The following is a 22,414-nucleotide window of genomic DNA, read 5'->3' on the forward strand; positions in this document are numbered from 1 at the left end:
AGGATTATTGTGATTATTAAAATAACAAATGTAAAATAGCAAATGCTTGAGAAAATGCTCTCCTTTTTTGATCCCTGTATTCACATGATTTCTTTTTAACACCTGATTTTTTTTTTTTTTTTTTTTTTTTTTGCGGTACGCGGGCCTCTCACTGTTGTGGCCTTTCCTGTTGCAGAGCACAGGCTCCGGACGCGCAGGCTCAGAGGCCATGGTTCACAGGCCCAGCCACTCTGCAGCATGTGGGATCTTCCCGGACCGGGGCACGAACCCACGTCTCCTGCATCAGCAGGCGGACTCTCAACCACTGCGCCACCAGGGAAGCCCCTGATTTCTTTTTAACACCTAATGAAAGGCAAAGGATTGAGAAGAAGGATTTATTTATCAGCAGCACAGGTCAATCTTCTTAAGGTAATCAGACAAAATGAGAAAAAGAAAATTTTGATGAGAACTTGGTGGCTATTGCTAGTATGGTGTTTTAGGATACTTCTCTCATAGTTGTTTATCAATGGTACAAAATAGCAGTAGCTGTCTTTCTCTTTCACTACCCTTTAAATGATGGGCCTATTGGTAGTTTTTTTTTTTCTAAGTACAGGACGCATCAACACTCAGTTCGGAAGCACAACTTGTGTGCTAAGAATAAATGGTAAGTGGAAGCAACCTAATTGGTTGCCACCAACAGATGAATGGAGAAAGATGTGGTATATACATACAATGGAATACTACTCAGCCATAAAAAAGAACGAAATTTTGCCATTTGCAAAAACACAATGGACTTGGAGGGCTTTATGCTTAGTGAAATAAGTCAGACAGAGAAGGACAAATACTGTAGGTTATCACTTGTATGTGGAATCTAAAAAAGAAAACAAACTAGTGAATACAACAAAAGAGAAACAGACTCACAGATACAGAGAACAAACTAGTGGTCACCAGTAGGGCAAGGGGGGCCAGGGGGAGGGGCAAGGTAGGGGTAAGGGATTAAGAGGTATAAATTCTATGTACAATAAATAAGTTACAAGGATATATTGTACAGTACAGGGAATACGGCCAACATTTTGTAATAATTATTAATAGAATACAATCTTTAAAAATTGTGAATCACTATGTTGTACACCCGAATCTTATATAACATTGTAAATCAATTATACCTCAACAATTAAAAAAAAAAGAATAAATGGTAAGTAAAAAACAGTAAATAGAGGCAAAGGGCAAAAGCTGAACACACGTGAACCTAGACCTGCGTCAAGGATTTGAGGTTGCTAGTAGCTTATTTTGTGGGCGGGGCGCCGCACATCAAGCAAGAATCAAGACCAGTTCTGCACCTTTGTTCCTTTGGCTCCTGACCAGTCAAAGCCGGCCTGTACTTAACACCCAGATTCTGTTGGCAAACCCTAGCACCGTTTTGATAAAAATCGGAGGCCAGATGCACGAGTTCATCAATTTAAAAGAAAATAAGTTGTTTAGATAAGCTGAGCCATTTTAAAAAGTTGACTTGGTCTCACATTTCAGAAGAAATGGCAACACTGGCCAATTTTTTAAGCTAGTGATTTCATTCAATAATTCCAGGAGGTCATTCCACTGTAATTTTAAGAAGTTGCTTGCTAGAACAGGGTACTTTCTAAGATCTGTATGAAAAAAGCTCTGGTTCTTCTTCACCCTGGGGTACTTTTAGGTCGAACACCTAAAACTGCTTCTGGAAATTCCCCCACGGGACTTTCTTAAATCTAGACCCGTTCCTTACCACTTTGTACCTTCCTCACCAGCCATATTCTTTAGCCTCTCCAGTTTTCAACTTCCTAAATCTTTAACTTCACCCCAGGAATTAGTCCAATCAAACTTTCCCTTCTTAGAGCTCTTCCTTACGTTAGCTCCAAGAAACGCCCATGAGAATCACGTGGCTAAATTTGTCCTTAATGGCGCTCCGTAACTCGCCTACTGTGCCACCACCCTTCCTCACCTCCTGTTAGCTCCGCCCCGCCCCCTTCTCGCTTTCCTCCCCTTCCCCCCCCCCCACCCTCAGTGCCTGCGCTTGCGCACCTCCAATTCAGGCGCTTTCCCTTTCCTGGCGACCAATCCACTTCCTGCCTCCGGTCCTCGGAACATTCCTCCCCTCCCTTGAGGTCCTGGCTAGAGGTGCTGGTTGTGGCTGCCCTGAGGACTGCCTGTCTGAAAAATTCGCTCCTCTCATTGACAGGGCAATTTGAAGCAGTCGCTATGTGTGTGGCACCTTTCTGAGTATTTACTCGCTATTCTCCACCCCGGAGCTAAGCTAAGCGCGTGGGGATGCCGGCGGAAGGAAGCACCGGGCTGTTTTCGATCTGGCAATCGCACGGAAAGCTGCTTCCTTTCCACCTCCCTCCGCCCCGCCCCCACTCGCAGCCCGGCCGCGCTGGTGAGTGGCGGGCGGGAGGGCCGGCGGGTGGAGGGAGGAGGGGGAGCTGAGGGAAGGCGGGCCCTCGGCTGCGAGCTAGGTTGGGGGAGGGGAGGGGAGAGCCCGAGCGCTGGAGTTGGTGCTGGGAAACCCGGGGCTAATGTTGACAACAGGCTCGAGGTGAGTCCCGGGGAACCTCCTTCCCCTCCGCTCCAACGATCGGGAGGAAGCGGGGCTGGGGGGCACCGGCCTGGACTCGTACTCCCTGGGGGACCCAAGAGGCGCCTCCGCACCCCAGCGCTCCAGGGGTGGCGAGCAGCAGCCGGACCGTGGGTCCGGCGTCGTCCTCACACCCCTCTCCTCCGGAGGCTCCCATCAACGCGGGAGCCCCTGGCCCGGGGCAGGCAGGAGGTGCGGTTGAGGGGGTGCCTGCCCCACATGCCCGGGCCGGGCCTCGGGGCCGGAGGCGGGGAGCCCGCCGTGACGGGCTGCAGCCGTTTGGGGGTGTGGAGGAGAGCGAGGGGAGGTTGGGGAAAGCGCTCGGGGAGCCGGGAGGGAAGCGAGGGCGAGGAAGTGGGGAGGGTGTGTGTGTGGGAGGATGTGGAGCGGGGAGACTGGCCGGAGCGTGTCGGGCTCCGTCGGTGAGGGAGTGTGGGGTGCGAAGTTCGGGTTGGGGCAGGGATGGTGCGCGAAGGTGACCGTGGACCCGCGTGGGAAGGGGAGCTGTGGTGGGGAAGCGTGTCGGGCAGAGTCGTGTGGAGCAAGAGCAGGGGGTTGTGGGAGACGAGGGTGTAGGGGAAGGGGTTTGGGTGTATTGGGGCAGGCATTAGTGGGTGTACTTTGTTTTTTAGTCCCGTGGGCTGGTGATTCCTCACTTTGCCTTCATGCCGGGCCTCCTGGTCTTCTCTTGTTGGCCCTGTTGAAGTAACCGGACGATCGTGGGGTGTTTGGTCTCCAGGTTGGCCAAGCAGAGCCAGCTTTCAGGCTTGAGGGGACACTCTGGACCGAACCGTCAGTTCTCTTGCTCCCTTGGGGCTTGTACGCAGTGATGCCTCAGACCTGAGGAAAACTATTACTCGCATTGCTCCTTTAGTAGAGTTGTTCCGTGTTCATGAGGACTGTACAACTCCTCGAGAAAATCGTTTTTGAACTCTGGTGAAATTTGTAAAAGCTTTGAAAGAGTCCTTTATACTGAGGACGTTCTTTAAAGTCGAAGACTGGGAGGTAATGCCCCTGTGCGGTTCTGCCCTTAGAACATTTTGAATGAATAACCGAGAATGAAAAGAAAAAACAGCATTCTTTTACTCTGGAGTATTTTCAGAGCAGTCTCTTTGTGATTTCATACATCGTCCATATGGTAGTTTGCGAAGGAATATCTTTGAAAGGGAAACACCCCTTTCTCTGCACTCTCCCCGTACACGCCATTGCTAGTACCTGTTTTGCCAGTAAAGTAGTTTTTACTTTCTTCTGGAAGTTCAGAGTATATTTAGAAAACCAAACAAAATATACAGCCCAAAGGCCAAGACACTATTTTGGGAGCTAGGAAGGTGGTTTTAAAGCATGGCTTCCTTTTAAGGACTGTGTGAATGTAATTATACTCAGTAAAATAGCTTGTAAGAGCTAATCATACCCAATTAAAAGGTCACTAATTTTTACCTTATTTTGAGATAGAATCTATTTAAAAGTTTTAGTTTTTATTTGAAAAACTTGTGAAACATTTTAGGTAAAATAGATGTTTATTAAAGCATGAGTTTATTAAAATAATTTAAAGAAATTCGAGCATTTCATTAAATATAAATTAACACAGTTCAGTTTTTGAAACTTGATGTGGTACAAATGCATACTGATCTGAATCATGTTGTTCGTATCTTTTATTTGTCTTTCTAAATCTTAGAGTCAGGGCGTATAGTGGAAAAGAGCACTGGACACAGAGTTTCAACCCAGCCACTAAACTAGTTGTGTAATCTAAGGCAGGTCACTCAACGTAAAGATTGAGAATTGGAGGAGGTAAAATCTAGTACTCCTAACTTGAAAAATCTCTCATTTTAGGATGAACTTTTCAGTGTTCTCTGTGAAAGAGAATAAACATTTGTTGAATGCCTTCCTCATGCTGCTACTGGTTTAGAAATTTAAGAAGTCTGTAATTCCAGAGAGGTAGCAATAGTTCCATTTTATTGATGAATAGACTCAGAGAAGTTACATTGGCCAGTTGCCATAGCTAGCAGTTTGCAGATTTGGGATGCAAACTTAAAACTCTGACTTTAAAGCTCATATTAACTTTCACATATTGCATTGCTGCCTCTACATGAACCTTTAGATTTCCATCGTATTTTTTGTTCACTGAAATTTAGTTCCAAGTGTACTTTGGGTATATATTTGTAATACAGGGATGAAATGATTCAAAGGAGATACCACTCCCAAGACTTAAGGGTCTTACTGAGAATCTGTTTTGCCATGCTTTAGAGCAGAATTTTATTCATGAATGACTACTACAGTTTGATGTAGAAGGCACTTAAAAATCTGTTGAATAATTGAGTACTGTGGAGAGTCACAAAAGTCTGGGAGACTCTTGTGCTAATAAATGATGATCCTTTATGAATTTGTCAGATTCCGAGTGAATTTCTTAATGTTTTAACAGAACTTAATGTCTAATTTCATCTTCATAGATGAGATATCAATTATAAAATTTGATGCCATTGTTTTTTATATCCTGAGAACTACACTTCCTCGTATCAGCTGAAATGTTGCTGGTTGCTGCTTCACAACAAAATACAAATTCTGTATAAACATTATTATTATTTTTTGCATAGAATTACAAATATTCCTAAGTAAGATTATCTTGTTACCTAGGAATTACCTGTCCCCATATATTTTAGCAGAGAATATGCCAGAAGTTGAAACATCATGTGAAAACTGCATAGCCATTATCAGGGACTCTTTCTACTCTGAGATACGTAATTCTGATTTGTTGTAGTCAGTATCTGTTGTCAAGTTTTCCAGCTGACAGTTTCATATTCTAAAGGTTCTTCATAACTTGAGTTAAGAGTATGAGTTCAGATTCCAGTTCTGTCACTAGCTGTGGCGGCCTTGGTCAGGTTACCTGGTCAGGTCTCCATTTACTCATTTATAAAATAGGGAAAGTAATACCCACCTCATAAAGATTTTAGTATCAAATGAGATAATGTATGTAAGATGTTTACTCTGGTACCAGTGAGTAGTAGCTATTAGTATTCAATCTTTTGAAAGTTTGCTTGCTTTGGGGCAAAGGTGGTTATTTAATTGAAGCTGCATGAGAAATTGATAACTACACTTCCCAGATAATATAAATATTAACAGTATCTTACCACGTAAATATGTAGTTATGCTCTTATATATTTTAATGATTGTTTGAACAGGATTAACAGCCTTTTTTTGTTCAAGTTCTACCAATGGTGTTAACTAAAGCCTTTGGGTGTCATTGTCCAAAAAAATGCATAGAACATGGAAGTGGAGGAGAATAAGAGTAAAAACAGAGAAAGGGAAAGGAAGAGGTGGCTGAGAGAAGGTACAGACTATGGCATGTGCCTCCAAAAATTACTGAAAGTGCTTCTGTTGGCTTAGATTGTCTTTCTGTGGTAATATTTTATTAGAGGGATGAAATAAATGCTTTGTGTCTATAAAATATTATTGCAAATGTTTTCTTTGCTAACCTAGTTTTTATTGATGTAATTTAAAACCTATATTTGAAAATACTTAAAGAGTACTCTGTCTTTAGCTTGTAAAAAAAAACTAGGTAAAGTCATTCTATACTTCTTAAATGGAAAGTATTTTGATTATCTTGGGTACAACTTTCAGATGATTTAGGAATTAAAACATGAAGTACTGTCCATAAAAGAAATTATATGAGGACATTAAGTTCTAAGTAGAGATGTATTTTTAGAAAAGAAAATCATGAATTTTGATGGGGAATACATTTTTTGTTCCAGAGTTTATTTACAGTTAATTGTATGGAACCTGTACTATAGACCAGTGCTCTCCAAAAGAATCTTCTGTGATGATGAAAATGTTCTGTATCTGCACTGTCTGTACCCACTAGTAGAGTTGAGCACTTGAAATATGGATAGTGACTGGAGAACTGAATATCAAATTCTGTTTAATTTTAATTAATTTACAATGTAAGTAGCCACATGTGGCTAGTGCAGTGGTTTTCAACTGGTGGTGATTTTCCTCCCAGGGGACATTTGGAGATGTCCAGAGTAATTTTTGGTTTTTAAAACTGGGGAGATACTACTGGCATCTACTGGATAGAAGGCAGGGATGCTGCGTTTAAACTTTGTGCAGTGCACAGAATAGCATCTCCCTCCTCCCATCCAGAGAATTGTCTTACCCAAGATGTCCTGAGGCTGAGAAATCCTGGGCTGGTGGCCCTTGTATTGGCCGATGTAGAAGAGAATATACAGTTTTTTTATAATCATTATTATGTTTATTTATAAACTAATTTTGACTAACACTAATAAAGAGATGAAAGGTCTAGTCCAGTTTGGGATAGTTAACAGTTTTTGTATTTGAAAGTTCGATAAGGTTAGAGCAATGAGGTGAAATTTATGAGTCTTCATAGGAGGCAAGAGCTCGTTTATGCTCCCACTTAGGTACTTGTATTGAATATTGTATGAAGTAGTGTCACCAGCATTTCTTAATGGCTGTGAAGTGGGGGGGGGGGGTAAAACTGATTCAGAATGTTCTCAGTTACATACTGAAGTATTTATGATTAAATATGTTGTTTTGAAGTTGACAGTGGTTGAATCTAGGGAACGGTTACATGGAGTTCCTTATGTTGTGCTCTCCACTTCTGTTTGTGTTTGATTATTTCCTTAATAAAAAGTAAAAAAAAACATACTTAGACATAGGCATAACTAATAATGATAGAATATGGAATTTTATCACTGAAATAGTATTCGTTTTGCATGCATTTTATTTAATCTCTCACAATTGCCAAGTTGCATTAATATGTTCTGCTTAACAAAATAGTGTCACGTCACTAAAAAACGTCACTGCGTCTACAATGCTGACATTCTTTTACTCTTACAGATTGTCCTGGGTAACATAATGCCAGCTGAGCGTAAAAAGCCAGCAAGTATGGAAGAAAAAGAATCTTTACTAAACAGCAAGGAAAAAGACTGCAGTGAAAGGCGGCCAGTGAGCAGCAGGGAGAAACCAAAAGAGGAGATCAAGCTTACCGCCAAGAAGGAGGTTATTAAGGTCCCTGAAGATAAGAAGAAGAAACTGGAAGAAGATAAGAGAAAAAAAGAAGACAAGGAACGCAAGAAAAAAGAAGAAGAAAAGGTGAAGGCAGAGGAAGAATTAAAGAAAAAAGAGGAAGAAGAAAAAAAGAAGCATGAAGAAGAGAGAAAGAAGCAAGAAGAGCAGGCAAAACGTCAGCAGGAAGAAGAGGCTGCCCAGTTGAAGTAAGAACGTTTATTCTGACTATTGATGTGCAGGAATGGGAAGATTGGAATGTTTTGGAAAAACAGTGATTATTTGAAATAAAACTTCCAGGGTGCAGTTTCTTGAGAGTTGGGAGTATCTTAATTTACTTGTTCTGTTAGTTTTACTGACGAGCTGCATGCGTACAGTGCTTTCATTCTTTAAATTAAATAATAGTAATCTTTAATAAGTGTTTTTTGAGGTGTGGGGCAATCTGGGCTGTTTTTGTTTTTTAAAAAGGCTTTTTTTTTTTTTTTTTTTTTTCGGTACGCGGGCCTCTCACTGTTGTGGCCTCTCCCGCTGCGGAGCACAGGCTCCGGACGCACAGGCTCAGCGGCCATGGCTCACGGGTCCAGCCGCTCCGCGGCATGTGGGATCTTCCCGGACCGGGGCACGAACCTGTGTCCCCTGCATCGGCAGGCGGACTCTCAACCACTGCGCCACCAGGGAAGCCCAAAAAGGCTTTTTTTCATGGTACCTTATGCCATCTTTCTAAGTTGAAAATCTGTAGTTTGTTTGTTTCTTTTTGGCCGTGCCATGCGGCTTGCAGGATCTTAGTTCCCTGACCAGGGATCCAGCCCGGCCCCTGGCAGTGACAGTGCCAAGCCCTAACCACTGGGTTGCCAGGGAATTCCCGAAAATCTTTAGTTCTAAATGGCTGCTATTTGTTGAGTTCTTATTGTATGCCAGGCACTACGATTGTATCAGTACATGTCTTCAAGGCAGTCTAATGAAGTAAGCTCTGTGATCCTCATTTTACGGATTAATAAAATGAAGCTTCAGGAGGTTAAATGACTTGCCTAAGGTCACAGTAAGTAGTAGAACAGCTGGGATTTGAACCTATGCTGGGCTGACTTTAAAACTTTTGTCCTTAGGTACAATTCCATAATGCCTCCCATTCTTATCTTTATCTAAATCTACTTTTAACCATGTAAATCTGTGCAAGTGATATGATGAACTGGTGAAAAATGAGGTAGTCCTCATGGGAAGACTACCAGGATGTAGCAGAAATGACAGTTGTTGAATAGTGCATGAGCTCCTCCCTTCATATATATAATTTAAAAAGCTGTTTGCAAACATGAATTTTCATGAATCTCTAGAACAGCTCAGCTACCTGCTTTCTTACCAAAGCTCTTTTGTACCTCTGTTTTTAATGAGGAACTGGAGCCTTGGGTCTGAAAAGCAGTAGTAGTGACCTGTTTTGGAATATTCAGAACCATGATTCTTGAGAGTTTCTTGCTTATTTTCTATTTTAGTTTTAAAAAAACAATTCACAAGCATATTTAATTTTACTGTAAGTTTTGTTCTCTCACCCCTCCTATACAAAGAGCTTAAAAAAACAACAGCAACCAAAACCCCAACTTCTTACTGGGAAAAATTCAAGGGTGCAAAAAGTAGAATGAAATGATCTACCACCCCTCCCCATCTACGCAGCATCAACAATTCACATTTTTTTCCTTTGGAGTATTTTAAAGCATCACATTATTTCACCTGTAAATTTATAAATATAAATAAATACCTTGTGTGTGTGTGTGTGTGTGTGTGTGTGTGTGTGTGTGTATGTATGTATATATATATTCATTATATATCAAAGTGTTTCTCATAAAGATGGTAATGGAGTTCTTGAGTGCATACACGTAATGAGTTATGCTTTCTTAATGTGTACTCTCACTGCTAATCTTGTGTTTCTGTGTGGCTGGGAGGCTTCCAAGAGATACTCACATGTCCCTGTTCCCAGTGGTAGATGCAACTCTCTGTTAACATATTGTGGCTGTTAGTGGAAAAATCATAGAATTATAGGGTAGCTCAGGGATGGTTATCTCAGAAAGATGAAAATCTATTTTATTAGAAATTTATATTTTAAAGCTACATATTTTGGTATCTCAGAAACCTCAAAGTCAGATTGTCTCCACTCTCCCACTCCTGCCCAAGTTATTTTACTGCTTCTACAGTTTAAACATGTCCCATCTTTTTAGTGGAAACATAGGTAGATTTGTTTTTAATTATTCTTTTCAGGATACACTGAGTCTGTTAACCTTTTATTAAAGTGCTTTTATCCTATAGTTCTTCTGGTTCCTATACAAGCTTTCTTAATTACACTTGAATTTTAAGACCTAAACCTAGCAAGTACTTTTATTAATAAAGGTTTGTTTAATGTTGAAGTATGGAGAAATGGTACGTAACATCTCAAAACATTTTAATGCATTCTTTTATAATGTTTATTCTTTAATTAAAATATTCTTTGTGGGCATTTTTTGTTTTTCTGTTTTCCCAATGCTTTTATTTGTTTTAGGTTATCTTTCTCAAACGTATTAGTTTTTTCATATTAAGCATCATGTGTTTTATCCATTTATTTATTTTTTTCAGCTTTATTGAGTTAGAGTTGACAAATAAAAGTGTTTTATCCATTTAGCTTGCCAGTTGGCAGAATGAGTTTTAATCTAGTTATTCAGAATCCTCCGCTCTGCCATTTTTGGTGTTATCAGAATGGGTTCTCATTATCTTAAGTCATTAATCAGATGTCTTTAGTAGTGAAAGGGCCTCTTGCATCTTTTGTTCCTCTTGGATTCTGTTGCTTTTCTGATCACCTTTTCATTGGCTTTCACTCTTATAGGATTCATCAGTGATGCTTCAAAATATACAGGGTATTTTACTTACATATTTGTTTGTTTTTTTATATAGAGAGAAAGAGGAATCCCTTCAGCTTCATCAGGAGGCTTGGGAACGACATCAGTTAAGGAAGGAACTTCGCAGCAGAAACCAAAATGCTCCAGACAACCGACCAGAGGAAAATTTCTTTAGCCGACTAGATTCAAGTTTGAAGAAAAATACCGCTTTTGTCAAGAAACTAAAAACTATTACGGAACAACAGAGAGACTCCTTGTCCCATGATTTTAATGGCCTAAATTTAAGCAAGTACATTGCAGAGGCTGTAGCTTCTATTGTGGAAGCAAAGCTAAAAATATCTGACGTGAATTGTGCTGTGCACTTATGCTCTCTCTTTCACCAGCGTTACGCCGACTTTGCCCCGTCACTTCTTCAGGTTTGGAAAAAACATTTTGAAGCAAGGAAAGAAGAGAAAACACCTAACATTACCAAGTTAAGAACTGATTTGCGTTTCATTGCAGAATTGACAATAGTTGGGATTTTCACTGACAAGGAAGGTCTTTCCGTAATCTATGAACAGCTAAAAAATATTATTAATGCTGATCGGGAATCCCATACCCATGTTTCTGTGGTGATTAGTTTTTGTCGACATTGTGGAGATGATATTGCTGGACTTGTACCAAGGAAAGTAAAGAGTGCTGCAGAGAAGTTTAATTTGAGTTTTCCTCCTAGTGAGATAATTAGTCCAGAGAAACAGCAACCTTTCCAGAATCTTTTAAAAGAATACTTTACGTCTTTGACCAAACACCTGAAAAGGGACCACAGGGAGCTACAGAATACTGAGAGACAAAACAGGTGATTTTCAAATGTTTCTCAGAAATGAGAATTTGTTTTGGAGCTCATACTTAAAAAATTTTAAAGTCTTCATGCCACTGAAAGAACTTTTGGAAAAGGGCTCATTGCAGGTGATTTCTTAACATTCCAGGAAAATTTCACAGTGTAACAATCTAAGTACTCATGTTTAAATGTGAGTCTTCGATAGATTTTGTTTCTGATTTTGAAAGAAATCCGGCAAGTATGTGGTGATTTTTACTTTGTGGATCTGTTTTCTTCCTGTGATTTAAAAAACTCCTTAATGTTGAGGGATAAGTTTTCTTTTTCTGTCACTTTAACTTATCTGCTATTTTTCTGTGTGTTTCGCTGTTCCCTCTCTATAACAGGTTTGCTTTCATTGTTTTGTATTTTAAGTTTATTGATGTCACTGTTGATACTTGCTTTTTAAGAAAACAAGTCATTCATTATCAGTGATATTTTAGATTAGAAATTTGGAAAATAGTGTACCAAAGTAGCTGTGAAAAAATTATTCAAGTGCAACTATGCATTTATGGGAGTCTTTCTCCTGGGGACATCCATTCAAAATTCTAAAGGAATGTGTGTGTCTGATTTAGGCCACCTTTGACAGTTACAAGATACTGTAGACTACTGTGTAGCATTTGCACCTAGAAGGCATCAACAAGCTAGAAGTAGATGTAGTTGGTGGGTATTAGGTCAACTTTATGGAGGGTTGGATTTGGAGGAGGGCTGAAGGGGTACAGAAAGGAGGCAACAGCAGTAGCCTTTGGTTGGATACTCTACAACTATTTAAAGTGCATGTCGGGGGGAGAACACTTATTCCTATAAGCCTGTAGTTGGAGAGGACTGACTGGTTTAAGTAGTTACCACTAGAAGGTGATTGACTCAGCCAGAAAAGACTGCAATAGTGTATGCCGGTAGTTCAGTTAGGTCAGGGGTAAGATAGGTGCAGAGACTATATGGAAACATCCTTGGTGGCTGAAGATCACTAAGAGGTGAGAATTTAAGATGGCAGCGGTGCTCCTTAATGTTTCTTAAAAAAAAAGCATCCTCGTTTTTTTGCTTTTGAATAGCAAGGACTGGTTTTTTAAAATAATTTATTTATTTATTTATGGCTGTGTTGGGTCTTCGTTGCTGCGCACGGGCTTTCTCTAATTGCGGCGAGCAGGGGCTACTCTTTGTTGTGGTGCGTGGGCTTCTCATTGTGGTGGCTTCTCTCTCTTTTTTTTTTTTTTTTTTTTTGCGGTACTTGGGCCTCTCACTGTTGTGGCCTCCCCCGTTGCGGAGCACAGGCTCCGGACACGCAGGCTCAGTGGCCATGGCTCATGGGCCCAGCCGCTCCGCGGCATATGGGATCTTCCCGGACGGGGGCACGAACCCATGTCCCCTGCATCGGCAGGCGGACTCTCAACCACTGCGCCACCAGGGAAGCCCCGTTTCTTTTTTAAAATTTATTTATTTTTGGCTGTGGCTTTTTCTAGTTGTGGCGAGTGGGGGCTGCTCTTCGTTGCAGTGCGCAGTCTTCTCATTGCCATGGCTTCTCTTGTTGTGGAGCACAGGCTCTAGGCACGTGGGCTTCAGTAGTTGTGGCACATGGGCTCAGTAGTTGTGGCACGCGGGCTCTAGAGTGCAGGTTCAGTAGTTGTGGAGCATGGGCTTAGTTGCACCGCGGCATATGGGATCTTCTTGGACCCGGGGTCGAACCTTTGTCCCCTGCATTGGCAGGCGGATTTGAACTACTGCGCCACCAGGGAAGCCCCAAAGTTTTTTTGTTTTTTTTTTCTTTCTTTTTTTCCCCAAGTTTTCTACTCTTTTTCCATTTCTCGTGTGTCGTACCTAATACATCACAGCTGATTTTGAAAGTATGTTTTGATTACTTTTTATTGGCTACTTTAAGGCTTTTGTGTGTGTTTTTGATTGGCCTCACAGAAGCTTATAGGGTAGAGAGTCTGTAATTATTTAATCTGGTCATCCTTCCAATGCAAAATGGAATCCATTTTATAGATTATCTGACATAAATTATCCTTCTGAAAACTTCTCGAGCTCAGTGCTCTGAGCCATTCCACTGTTGGACATACCTATTTGCTAGGAATTCAAGCTGATGTTTAATGCCCCATGTAATGGTTCCCTTTGATTTACTTCTTTTTTCTGATACAGACGGAATAAAGCTACTCAAAGTGGGGGGTCCATGAACTGTTTACCTGTTCACAATGAATTAACGCTGAGAAACTGAGACTAACCATTTAGACATTTTGATAGCAATTCTCCATTGCCATGATATTGTCACTGTGTTTTATAGCTGTGCTGTGATTGGAAAGAAAATTATTCCTTTATGGCAGATAGTTTGAGAAGCACTGGCATGTGACATGTCTCTTCTTTTACACCAGGATGTCTCAAATATTTGCAGACTGCCAAGATGTTTCCCTTTCATCTTCTCCAGGCTAAATACCTCTGGTTCCCTCAGTATGCTACATGATTTCCAGACACTTCACTATCCTTAGGACGTTTGTTTTGGATGCCTTCTTATCTACTTGTGACCTACAATTCCATTAGTTTTTATAGCTGCCTTGTCAGTCTTGACTTTCTGTTACACCTAAAGACTAATTTCTCAGAGGAACTGCTGCCCAGCCAGTTCTTCACATCGAACTAGTGAAATAATTTTTTTATACCTAATACAGACTTACCTCTTTGAAACTTTATTTAGATACTTTTGGCATATTATGTTAGCCTAATGATAATCGATGATGATGGGGTATGTGTGTGTTTGTGTGTGTGTGTGTGTGTGTGTGTGTGTGTGTGTGTTTGCTGCACTGCGCGGCTTGTGGGATCTTACTTCCCCAACAAGGAATTGAACCCAGGCCACGGCAGTGAAAGCACTGAGTTCTAACCACTGGATCTCCAGGGAAGTCCCAATGATGTGTATATTATTAATTGTACTTATGCATTGGTCACATTTAGATTAGATAAGGAGACCTTTTTTTGTTATTAAAGTCACGCAAGAAAATTTTGAACAGGATCTTGTGTTGAGAGCACAGCTTTATGGCCTTTTCCTAGAAACTTACTCATTTTAATACAGAACTATTAACTATGGTTGGTTATTAGAGGAGGTTATTTACTAAGTGTAAATTGACCTTAGCATGGTAGCAGTTATTTTATCGCAGGGACTGTCCAATTAGATGGTAGCATTGGACTGGGGGAATGTGAGAATCTTAATCACAATGTAGAAAATAATTGGCATATAGCTTAATAAGTCACTCGTGCCTTAGGATAGCTTCAACTTGAGCAGCCTCTGTAGTGAGAATTTAAATGCCTGACTGAGCAAAGAAGACATGAGGAATTGGTTAGTGCAGAGTCCCTACTTGGCCTAATGTTAGTCTCCTTACTTCTAACAGGGTACGTTACAGTTAAAATGACCAGTTTCCAAAAGCTTCTTGCTCCCAATCATTGTCCAGTAGGTGTTTTGAAGTTTTTCTGTATCATAGGAATAAATCATAGGCAATCGTTTTTTCCCAGTAAGATTTCTCTTAGGCATGATAATGCTAGAAATCTAAGTGCCAAGCTAGTGAGTATTTAATGCTTGTACATAGTTGAAATACTTTAAGCCTTTATTCAATAACTCATAATGATGGTTTTAAAAAAGTGACTATATTTTCAGTCTATGGATTATAAATGCTCTTGGTCATTTTAATTAACTTGGGAGATGGCACTGTGCTTAGGGGTTGTGAAGTGTTAGTCTGTACTCATTAAAGTCTTTACTTAAAAATTGATTTAACCAATTAAAAAAATAGAGTAATAAAATCTCTGGTGCTTTCTTAAAAACACTGTAATGAATGAATGAAGACGGTGACTGAACAAGACCTATCGAATCTCAGCTATTATCTCAGCTGATAGATTTTAGATAGCTACTTCTGTTTCTAGCCCCCTGTGGGATTTACAGTTGTCAGCTAGCAATACAATTGACCCTAGCGTTGGGTGAATTCTAATAAATTTGAATTTATAAGCTTTTCATACTTTAAGTACAAATCTTATTTTTAAAATGCATTTGGTTAAGTGATTGATCTGGGGAATTAATATTTACACATTTAAAAGATCATTTAGTAATATTTGCCAATTTAGAATTAATAGCTTTACTTCTTGCTAAGTTTTGTTTTTTATGTTCAGTGCTCTTTATACTTGAAATGCTTTGTACTTTGAGATATTATTCTCATTAAGGTAACATAATCTAGTATTTTTTTGGCATTTAATAAAAATTGGGTAAATAAATGATTTAATTTTATTAGCTGTAACTTGATGTTAATTATGTAACAGTTCATTTCTAGCAGTATAGTGAAATCATGAATTCAGATATTAAGTCAGAATTCTTGCTTGAATAATTCTCAAGTGTCTTAATTTCTTTTTTTTTCCTTATTAATTGGTGGGAGTGGGGGTATGTTTCTCTTTTCAGTACTGGTGAATTATGACCTTCATGATTGCATGCTCAGTCCAACAGCAGTAAATGATTTAAAGTTTAGTAAGGAAGAAAAATGTAGGTAGAATGTAGGCTTTTCCCGTGTTAATAAAACCAGGGAGGTTTCTTTTTTTTTTTTGAATTTATTTTTTTATACAGCAGGTTCTTATTAGTTATCCATTTTATACATATTAATGTATATATGTCAATCCCAGTCTCCCAATTCATCACCCGCCCTCGCCAGAGGTTTCTTTTATTATTGCAAATTCATGAGGCATTACTTTAACAGTGTTGAAATCTGAAAACACATCAACCTGAAATTAAATAGTGTTGCTTTTACCTTTCACATTCTTTCCAGATAAGTTGTGCCTTGCCTTGTTTAATAAATTGTGTAGTAATGTTTAAGCACTATTAAAATGTTATATCACTGTGCTTTAGACTTACAGAGGCTTTAACAATTTTATAAGTGCTTCAAAATTATTACCTCCTTCCAGATAATTTCTAATTCTGAGTCAAAGACTTTGACATAGTTGGTTAATAAATCTTTGGGTACAGTTATGCTTAACTATTGCTCTAGTCTCTTTTCATATAAGATTGTACAACATCTGTAACCAAATTCTAAAATGAAACCACAAGAAAATTTAAGTTCTCATGAGAATTTGATAGAGCGCTAAAGGAGATGAAAAGTGAAACCTAGTAGTTTTTCATGGGTCTGCTGCATGGTTATTTTTTCAAGATTTGGCCATGTGTTCTATGTTGTTTTGCATGACTGCATAAGAACAAAGCTAAAATGGATTTTCTGTGGTCTTTTCAAGATTTTTTTCTTTTTTAACTTGGCTAATAGAAGATCAAAATAATACTTGGCCTTGAAGTTCTTGCTTTTTCTACAGTGAGCTCTGGCATTCTTTTTTTTCATGAAAATACTGTTTTACATTGACATAGTGCATCAGATGTATGATTTCAATTGATCCTCACAGTAGCCTTGAAAGAAGTACCTGTATTTTGAAGGTGATAGATCCGATTTAGGGATTAAAGAGCTTGCCCAATGTGACTTGGATAGCAAATGATAGAATCAGGTTCTTTCCTACCTTTTCATTCTGTATTTTTCACATCTTCCATAGTACTCATTTTCATCTGCATTTAGTACTTATTTTTTTATTATTATTTTTAATGTTATATATTTTTTAAATTAATTATTTATTTTTGTCTGCATTTGGGTCTTTGTTGCTGTGCGTGGACTTTCTCTAGTTGTGGCAAGCAGGGGCTACTCTTTTTTGTTTTTCTGTTTTTGGCTGTGTTGGGTCTTCGTTGCTGTGCGCGGGCTTTCTTTAGTTGCGGTGAGCGGGGGCTACTCTTGGTTGTGGTGCGTGGGCCTCTCATTATGGTGGCTTCTCTTGTTGCGGAGCACAAGCTCTAGGTGCGCAGGCTTCAGTAGTTGTGGCCCGTGGCTCAGTAGTTGTGGCTTGTGGGCTCTAGAGCTCAGGCTCAGTAGTTGTGGCGCATGGACTTAGTTGCTCTGTGGCATGTGGAATCTTCCCATACCAGGGCTTGAACCTGTGTCCCTTGCATTGGCAGGCAGATTCTTAACCACTGCGCCACCAGGGAAGTCCTAGTACTTATTTTTAAGGTGTCTAGTAAACTCATTAGCTACTCAGGACTTACAAAGTCAAATCCAAACAAAAGAAGGACCCAAAAGAGAATATAAAACAAGAACCTCAATGTGGGAAAGCTTGCCTTTGATATGCATTTGAGAGACATCCTAATTCAAAATAAGGTACCAAGTGGATAATTTAAATTTTATTTGAGAGGCAGTATAATCCAGTAGTTATGAGAATGGACTTTGGAGCCAGACTGCTTGGGTTCAAGTTTTAGATGTCATTTACTCATTCTGTAACTTTGGGCAAGTTACCTCACATCTCTGTGCTTTGGTTTTCTCTTCTGTAAAATGGGATAACAATAGCACTCTACCTCTGAGGTACATGTGAGCAATGCAGTGAACTCATATGTGTAAAAGCATTTAATAACAATATCTGGCACATTGTAAGTATTCAATAAATGTTAGTTCACCATTAATAGTATATTGCCTGCTCAATCCTTCAGAAAGGTTTTTGAATGAGAATTTCTCTTTGTGCCTTTTTATGATTTTGAAAATTTGTATGTTAAACTTCTTAAACTTTCATGGGTTATTTTAAAAATTCATTTTTAAAAACAATACAAAACAACAGAATAAACACTATACAAAATAAAAGAAATAGCAAGAAAGTCAGGCAGTAACAATAAAAATGAAAAAAATGGAAAAAAAGAAAACCGAATGTCTCAATACTGGAATTTTTTGAGGCATCTGTGGCTTTTCTTATTTATGAGAGATAATGCTAGATTCCAGAATGGACTATTTGAAATTTTCTGTCAGTCTTACAATATTAAGTTAAATTAATATTAAATATAAAAAACACTCCAGAAATCAAGGATTGATGTACCTTAGGGGGTCCTCCCAGTTAGTGATATCTCATATTTTGGGTGAAGGAAGTCTACTTTCTTATTTGGTCTATTTTCTTATTTTTTTTATTACAGTGAATAAGACTTGGAATTAGTTTTGTTTTCATTGCTTACTTTTCATATCTTTATGGTACTATTTCCTCCCTATTGTTCAGTGATACTAGGAGAGAGAATGAACTTGTTTATAATATATTTAACAGTGATACTCAGTTATCTCCAGTTATGACAGGAATTGGCAAACTATGGCCTGCAGGCCAGATTAGGCCCACCACTCGTTTTTGTACAGCTGGTGAGCTAAGAATGGTCTTTACTTTTTTACATGGTTCAAAAAAATCAAAAGAACATTTTGTGAAATAGTAAAACTATGTGATGTTCATACTTCAGTGTCCATAAATAAAGTTTTATTGGAACATAGTCACACTCATTTGTTTACATATTGTCTGTGGCTGCTTTTGTGCTATATCAGCAGAGTTGAGTAGTCGCAACAAAGACCATATGGTCTGCAAAGCTTAAAATAATTATTATCTGGCGCTTTGCAGTAAAAGTTTGCTGACCTCTGGTTTATGACAATCTCAGAATAATGGCTTCAAAGCAGCTTTGTGTAATAGATGTGTTTCTGAAGAGATTGTAATTAAAGTGATATGCTATGAATCATATCTTTAACTTGATTTTGCTTAGTGATATATTCCCATGGAATTTACATAAGAAATTTTGGTGAGATTTATACTGATGTACAGAAAAGGTACTCTGGTCAAAGGTGCTGTGTATATTTAGTTCCCTCATACAGGTCTAAAATTTAATCAAACTGAAAAACTTCCATATGGACTTCATAAACTTATAAAAACTGACTTATATAGTACATTAACTAGAAACTGTTTCATTTAAATTTCATTAGAACCTCTAAATGACAGGAATTTTGAATTTTCAGGTACCTGTGATGGGTTCTTTCTTTGCTTGAAGTCTGTAGTCTTATTACATGCTATAGGATTTGTCAGATGTTTAGGAAATGTATATTAAATAAATGGTCAAGGAAAAAATACATATGACTATATAAGTTTTGTGTATAACAGAACTCTTCTAATGCCATTTCATTGGTATCCTGTACTGCTTTCTGAGTGCGTAGTATAAGATTCGATTAGAAAACCAGTCAACCAAAATCTAACCGCCCTCCCCACTATTCTCATTAGACAATAACCTAAACACGTATAAATTACGTAGTTAGGTAAATTAGTACTGTTAAAAGTTTAATCGTGGAATTGAGGTTTTGGGAGGACGAAGAATATCTCTGAAGCTTCAAAGTTTTAACTGGTTCCAGGAGAAATGGAAAGGAACTGAATGCATACAAAGGGACCCCTCATAGAATTCAGTCACTTTTAATTTACCCATGCAAAGTCCCAGGCAAAAGTTTGAAAGTGAAGTTGATACTGGAAAAAAGAATTCATTTTCTGTTCTGATGAAATAGTCACCACCTTGCTACAGCTTGTATGTCATAAATCCTTAGTGAATATTGTATAACCTAAACTGGGTGTATGTTCTTCAGATGACCAGAATGTCAACTTATTAGAGAAATAAAGTTCCAGGTTCATGGTATTTCGAGATATTTTCCAATTCCATTTCAAGCTGAAATAATTTTGCATCTTAGTTGTCATTAGAGGTTTTGAAATCCCTTGGAACTATTATCCCTTTTAACATAATTTGTTTCTGAATAAACTCAAGTTTTTATTAATTAACATTTTTCCTAATAATTGTAGAACATTTTAGAGTAGCCTGCCTTTGAGTATTATTTATTCAAATTATTTAATTTTAATGGCTTTTTTAACTTCAAAAATGACATGACTTCTAATTAAAAGTTCTAACAAGCTCATTTAAAGTATTGCCAGTCATTTCTTTCATGGCTTGAATATTTTTAAATGCTTGGGTTTTTGCTTTAAAAAAATTCATTCATAAAACTTACAGAAAGAAACTTTGTTTTTGCCTGTAAAGTTAGTCTGAAATATATGTTTGAAGAGAGAAAGAAACTTCCTTAATGACAGTGTTGTTAGAGGAATACTTTTTAGCCTGGATTATTATGGTTAAACTATCTTGGCATTTTACTTATCTATTTGTAGAACGATATTGTCTGATGTGTATTTAAATCACAAGAAAATGAGTGAAAAATTCTCACTTTAGATCCTAATAGGCCAGATTTGGGGAAAAAAAGAATTGGATTTAATGAATAATAATTGATCTTTGTATTGATCTATCTTGTGCTTGTAAATGGGAACTACTATTCCTAAAAATAGAAAATGTTGATATTTGGAATATTGTAGCATTTAAACAAAAGTTTCTGTGGATAAGAATGGGATAAGATGGGAAACTTTGGAAATTGTTCCAAATAAGCAGGGATAAATAAGTGTAGGGATGGATTTTCTACTTCATTTTCTATAACTTTTAAGGAGATAACACACATAAAACTCTCATTTTCTTCACTGTTCATAAGGAAACTCAAGGAATAAAAAATACTTTTAAATATTACTTTTGAAAATGACTTAATTTACAATTTATAATTGATGTTTGAAATCCATATTGTATTAAGGTTTATAAATTTCAGATGTTACACTACTACATAAATATTTAGTTGTAGAAAAATTGGGTCCAGCTATAGACATTTCAACCATCTAAACTACTACAGTAAAATTTTTACTTTATACAATTTGAAAATTTTCATTAGTTTTACATTTCTAATTATGGGTGGCTTATTAGTGAACTGTTTGCAGAGTGCAGGAGTACTTGTGTCCTCTGCTCCTCAGGGCGGCCTGGCCTTGATTAAGTGGGTTTGCTCAGTTAATATTTGTTAAATGGATAAATAACGAGTGCTTGCACAGTAGCTTGAGAATTGACTACATGGAAGATGTAGGCTTTTTCAAGATAATCTCGAATCAAATCATTGTGAAAGTTTAAAGGTACTGATTCTTTCTATAACATGCTGTTTTTGAAAACCAACTTGTATGTCTGATGAGAATATGGCTGTAACAAAATACTAAAAATTAGTGGTATACTGTTGAATTTTATATTTCTGCAAGCATAATTGTTAATCACACTTCATGTTTTCTGAAGAACCAATGTGAAATTTAATTGTTTAAAAAACTTTAATTGTTTAGGTGAATTTGCTGTACAAGTTTTAATTTCAGATACGTCATGAAAGTTAAGTATTAAAAATAAGTTGTTAAAGAAGATTGTGTTAATAAGCTTGTGTGATAAAGTCAAATTTTATGGAACATTCCCAGTGTAATAATACATGATCCCATCTATTTTGATAAGATTATTTCATCATTTGTTTATAGGCGTATTCTACATTCTAAAGGAGAGCTGAGCGAAGATAGACATAAACAGTATGAGGAATTTGCTATGTCTTATCAGAAGCTGCTGGCAAATTCTCAATCCTTAGCAGACCTTTTGGATGAAAATATGCCAGATCTTCCTCAAGACAAACCAACACCAGAAGGTAAGATATCCTTAAAAACAAACATTGTGATTTTTTTTAGTAGACAATAATCACTTATATCTTTAGTCTTCTCAGATGTGTAATATTTAAAATGGATGTTTTGAAAAGTCTTTAAAATTTTTTAAATGAAGAAGTAGTATTAAGACCTAATAAGAACATTGAAAATCCACTTGAAATGCTTCTCTGAATGGAAAAGGCTTTGCACTTAGAGAATAATAATTAATTCATATGATACGATGAATTTCTTCAGGTTCTTTTCTTTTTTGCGGTATGCGGGCCTCTCACTGTTGTGGCCTCTCCCGTTGTGGGGCACAGGCTCTGGACGCGCAGGCTCAGCGGCCATGGCTCACTGGCCTAGCTGCTCCGCAGCATGTGGGATCTTCCCGGACCGGGGCGTGGACCCGTGTCCCCCGCATCGGCAGGCGGACTCTCAACCACTGCGCCACCAGGGAAGCCCTCTTTTCTTTTTTAATAATAAATTTACTTATTTAATTTTTGGCTGTGTTGGGTCTTCGTTGCTGTGCATGGGCTTTCTCTAGTTGCAGTGAGCAGGGGCTACTCTTCATTGTGGTGCGTAGGCTTCTCATCGTGTTGGCTTCTCTTGTTGTGGAGCACGGGCTCTAGGTGCGCAGCCTTCAGTAGTTGCAGTGCATGGACTAAGTAGTTGTGGCTCACAGGCCCTAGAGCACAGGCTCAG

General features: G+C 38.3%; 1 protein-coding gene across 1 annotated transcript in view; it reads left to right on the forward strand.

Annotated features, from left to right (window-relative positions):
- The first annotated feature begins 2,446 nt into the window (after positions 1–2,446).
- Positions 2,447–22,414, forward strand: part of UPF2 (UPF2 regulator of nonsense mediated mRNA decay) — a 91,421-nt gene continuing 71,453 nt past the window's right edge. The window contains 4 exon segments of the mRNA XM_032622592.1: positions 2,447–2,548; positions 7,436–7,812; positions 10,514–11,293; positions 21,557–21,717. Of these exon segments, the coding sequence (XP_032478483.1) occupies positions 7,454–7,812; positions 10,514–11,293; positions 21,557–21,717 (1,300 nt within the window). The 5' untranslated portion in view covers positions 2,447–2,548; positions 7,436–7,453.

This window comes from Phocoena sinus, chromosome 2 (assembly GCF_008692025.1).
Source record: "Phocoena sinus isolate mPhoSin1 chromosome 2, mPhoSin1.pri, whole genome shotgun sequence".
NCBI classification, from domain to species: Eukaryota; Metazoa; Chordata; class Mammalia; order Artiodactyla; family Phocoenidae; genus Phocoena; species Phocoena sinus.